This window comes from Diabrotica undecimpunctata, chromosome 1 (assembly GCF_040954645.1).
Source record: "Diabrotica undecimpunctata isolate CICGRU chromosome 1, icDiaUnde3, whole genome shotgun sequence".
In the NCBI taxonomy this organism is placed as follows: Eukaryota; Metazoa; Arthropoda; class Insecta; order Coleoptera; family Chrysomelidae; genus Diabrotica; species Diabrotica undecimpunctata.
Genome location: NC_092803.1, coordinates 314,272 through 318,251, shown reverse-complemented (window position 1 = coordinate 318,251; position 3,980 = coordinate 314,272). Strand labels below are relative to the sequence as shown.

The following is a 3,980-nucleotide window of genomic DNA, read 5'->3' as shown; positions in this document are numbered from 1 at the left end:
TCACGGTATCACAGAATACGAAAATTTGACATTCAAATTCATGTACATTATCCGAAATAGGTATGAAGTTCTTCTGTAGTTTTATAAATCTTCTTTTTTTCAGATATAAGATCAGCTTAACCTATTTCAATTTTTGAAGTAATAAATGTTAAAATGTTTAAGTTTAATGTCCTAATCAGAGTGTTTCCAAAAAATGTATTACCTCGTAAAGTACCAGTGTGTAATCTATCAAGTGCTCCAATACTTCTAAATATTGAAAAATTGCAAAGGTTTAGAACTAGTGAATCAGACTGTTTAAAACACACAAGTGACCATATCGCTCAATTCTATCAAATATCAGAGAAGGAAAAAAAACAGATCTTTTTGCATGGCGGTATTCCGAAATCGTTTAATGTACAAACTAAAACATTCAATGAAACTTGTTTGATGATCAGACAACCCTCCCTAGACATTATAAATTGCCTAAAGACTGTTGATTATTCCAAACCCATAGTACGATTTGTTTTGTATGGCAAAAAAGGTAGCGGTAAGACGCTTTGTTTGGCTCATGTTCTACATTATGCTCACAAAGCAGGTTACCTCATTGTACATATACCATGGCTGGGCAATTGGATGCGTAGATGTCAAGAATATAGCAACAGTGATACCAAAGAAGGTTTTGTTGATTTGAATATAGATGCTGCCGCTTGGTTGCTACATTTCAAAACACAGAATTCCCATATACTCTCAAACCCAGAGGCAAAAACTACTAAAGAATATGCTTGGAGTAAGAGAGAAATAACTCAGAAGGATTCTCCTCTTTCTGAACTTATTGATCACGGAATAAACAGGGTAAACATTTTATTGTAATATATGCAAATCATATTTCCCTTATCCTTATACTAAATATCTCTAATTTTATTAGTTATTTTTAGGTGAAATATGCTTCAGATACTGTAGTAGCCTTATGTGATGAAATTAAAACACTCTCTGTTAGAGGAGTATTCAAAACATTGGTAGCAGTTGATGGATTCAATGCCTTCTTTTATCCTAACACCAGAGTATACACAGAGAAAAAAGAAATGGTACATCCTCAAAAAGTGACCCTTACCGAAGGTTTTATGAATTTAACAAAGTTTGATTGGAATAATGGAGCTGTTGTTGTGACTGTAGATGAAATAGCAATTGCTGAAAAAGATCAGATATCACATATGCCTAGGTAACTGTTCTTTAAATTCAATTTCGCAGCTAATAAATGTAACTTTTGGTGCAATACTTCCCAAACATAACTTACATGTCTGCTCTAAATTTTGAAACTACTGTGGTTGTGAATGTCATTACTTGAGCATAAGGTAAATGGTCATTTTAAATTGTTTTTTTAGGTATTTGCTCGGCAAAGATGGTTTTGAACATCTAGATCCATTTGTTCCAGTACATGTGCCAGGCTACTCAAAAAAAGAACTGACCAGTTGTATGGATTATTACAGAGAAAGGAAATGGGTCAAAGATTATCCTGGATTAGATGAGGAAGTACAGTTTGTTAGTGGTTCTAATCCTTATAGATTAATGAAAGTTTGTGCACCATTATAGAAAGTTCAATAAAGTGTTATTTTTATTTTACCTATCTACTTATATTTTTATGTGAATTTTTTCTTGTAAAAGAAAAAAGTGTATAATGAAACCAAGGTCATTTAATAAGTTTTATTAATAGATAATTGAACATTTAATACTAGTCAAAATCAAATATACATTAGCAAGTCAATAAATGCAATAAAAAACAACAAAATCATTTCTCATACTCTCAAATTAGATCGGAGACTTAAAAATTAGAATTCACAGATATATATATTGTTTTATTTAAACTGATATTCACACTATGATAGGCTTATATTGGTGAAAAAGAGGAAGTATATTGATCTGATTGAATTTGTCAATGAACAATTTGAAACCATATTAAATATATCTAAGACTACTTATCGTAAAGGCTTGTAAAAATAGCAACAGCAAAGTAATTGATGTACAAATTCGATAGTTCTTGACTTAATAAATAATAATTTGAATATTATTTCTATAGTTAATATTTGTATGATAATGGGATCTAATTTCTAGATGTAATAAAATAGGATAAAAGTCTACAAAAAACAACATTCAGTTATCTAAACAACTTTAGATAATAAAAACACATGTCACTATTTTTTGAAAATGATTCTGGAGTGGATATAGAATCAAATTGCAGTTAAAAATGTGATTTTACTTGCAATCAATTTTGGTTTAATCCCATATATAGTATTTAACTTCAGACAAAAGTCTCTCTCCTCAATCTAGGGCATGTTTTTCTAATACCAACAGAACTGTAAACCTGCAGTTAAATTTTACCATGAAAGATAAACATAAGGTTTCTGTTGCAGCTGCTACATTGTAGCAGGTGTTTATTGAATATATCTTAATTCCAAAGAAACTAAAAAAAATAGTTATCTGTACATAAATTTCTTACTAGCAATATCTTTGTTCAACAATGGTTTCAAAATGCAAGCCTGGACTACTGCTAAATTAGACAGTGCGCAATATAATGTGTACTCCTGAATCTGTGAACACAGGTTCTGAGAGTTCTCCAACCTTAAGTGCAAAAGCGGCATCTTCAAAAGGTTTCTGCATAGCTCCTTTACCGAATGGTCCCAAATCACCACCCCTTTTGGCAGAGGAACAGTCTGAGTATTTTGACGCTAACTCAGCAAATGAGTTTTTACCTTGAGCAATTTGTTCTCTATATGCTAAAAGAAAATGACATGGTGGATTAGCTAATTGTAAATAATATATAAGCATCTTTCAACTTACATTTAACGATATCTAGAGCTTCATCTTTTGTGCGCACAATGTTCTCTTCCCTCCATGAAGAAGGCCTTCTAGAATCTTTATGTTTGACCAACAAATGTGAACATTGGACTTGTTCTGGACCACTAGATGACACTGGTTCTGCTGGCTTATCAGGAGCATCCCATTGAGATTCTTTCGTATATATATTCAAATAATAATGTTGACCTAAAACATAAGAGAATGAATAAGACGTCTTTGAGTTTTACACTAAATGAGTTAGTTTTTACCAATAGAGGATTTAGATCTATTACTATTAATAATTTATTTTATAAGCGAATTAAAGGAACAGAACATTAACTGATAAATATAGAATTTATTTTTTTAATTAATAAGTGAATTTTATCTATTAAAATCTTACCAGTTGATCTACTAAGACGTTTTTCCCACCCGGCAGGTAATTGTTCGTCCGCCATTTTTATTTGTTATCACAATTGGTTTCCTTTTGACATTCCAATGAACTAACGGTCATTTGCAGTTGTGATTGTCTCTCTCTATTGTCACAAGCAGTATAAAGAAGGATAAAATACTTCTGTTTTAAAGGTTGACAGTACTTACTATTGACAGAACTTCATACCACTACTGAAGCTCGTTCATTTACGGTAGTATCAATAAAACGTCGAGTATTTTCGTAAAAAATTTTAAATTTGATTGGTGTTTAAAATAATTTACAAATTTATGGATCTGGTTATATCCAATAAGAGTGTAGTTTGGGAAAGCGCCCACGTGTGTATGGTATATTCTAATAGCTCTGAAGATAGTCACAATTATTTGATAATCAGCTGTAGGGACGCCAATCACTGTTAGTTGTTAGTGGAGTTCGATTGACTGAGGAATTCGACACGTATGAGCGTTTTCCTCCAAATTAAATAAAATAATTCGGTAATTTGCTATTGTAGAATACTTTCGTAGTGATAATTTGTTGAAAAATATTACCAGACGTTAACATCGGTTGTTTTTGTGAATAATGTGTACTAAAGTTCAAGTTTATTAATTACTGTTTTTTGAGAGGGTGTTATTAACAGGTGAGTACCTTTTGTTCTGTTAAAAATGTAGGTGTTCCAATAATTTGCATTCGAATAAAAAAAGAACCTTGCTAGTTCTGCATACGTAAGCATCGCTATTTGATA

General features: G+C 31.5%; 2 protein-coding genes across 2 annotated transcripts; one reads left to right on the top strand and one right to left on the bottom strand.

The window, feature by feature from the left end:
- Nucleotides 1-93: 93 nt before the first annotated feature.
- mRpS29 (mitochondrial ribosomal protein S29) lies at nt 94-1,599 on the top strand. The gene is made up of 3 exons (XM_072533989.1): nt 94-831; nt 915-1,198; nt 1,362-1,599. Exons 1-3 carry the CDS (start codon nt 154-156, stop codon nt 1,567-1,569), a joined length of 1,170 nt encoding a protein of 389 aa, XP_072390090.1. The 5' UTR covers nt 94-153; the 3' UTR covers nt 1,570-1,599.
- A 66-nt stretch (nt 1,600-1,665) lies between these two features.
- Nucleotides 1,666-3,361, bottom strand: LOC140442998 (putative peptidyl-prolyl cis-trans isomerase dodo). The gene is made up of 3 exons (XM_072534005.1): nt 3,212-3,361; nt 2,815-3,018; nt 1,666-2,750 (listed from the first exon to the last, which is right to left on the bottom strand). Exons 1-3 carry the CDS (start codon nt 3,264-3,266, stop codon nt 2,530-2,532), a joined length of 480 nt encoding a protein of 159 aa, XP_072390106.1. The 5' UTR covers nt 3,267-3,361; the 3' UTR covers nt 1,666-2,529.
- Between the last annotated feature and the right edge of the window lie 619 nt (nt 3,362-3,980).

Coding starts and splice junctions, on each gene's coding strand:
- mRpS29 (XM_072533989.1), top strand. CDS start 154: ATGTTTAAGTTTAATGTCCTAATCAGAGTGTTTCCAAAAAATGTATTA. Junction 832..914: donor TTGATCACGGAATAAACAGG/GTAAACATTTTA, acceptor AGTTATTTTTAG/GTGAAATATGCTTCAGATAC. Junction 1,199..1,361: donor CAGATATCACATATGCCTAG/GTAACTGTTCTT, acceptor TTGTTTTTTTAG/GTATTTGCTCGGCAAAGATG.
- LOC140442998 (XM_072534005.1), bottom strand. CDS start 3,266: ATGGCGGACGAACAATTACCTGCCGGGTGGGAAAAACGTCTTAGTAGA. Junction 3,019..3,211: donor ACGTCTTAGTAGATCAACTG/GTAAGATTTTAA, acceptor CTTATGTTTTAG/GTCAACATTATTATTTGAAT. Junction 2,751..2,814: donor AGCTCTAGATATCGTTAAAT/GTAAGTTGAAAG, acceptor ATTTTCTTTTAG/CATATAGAGAACAAATTGCT.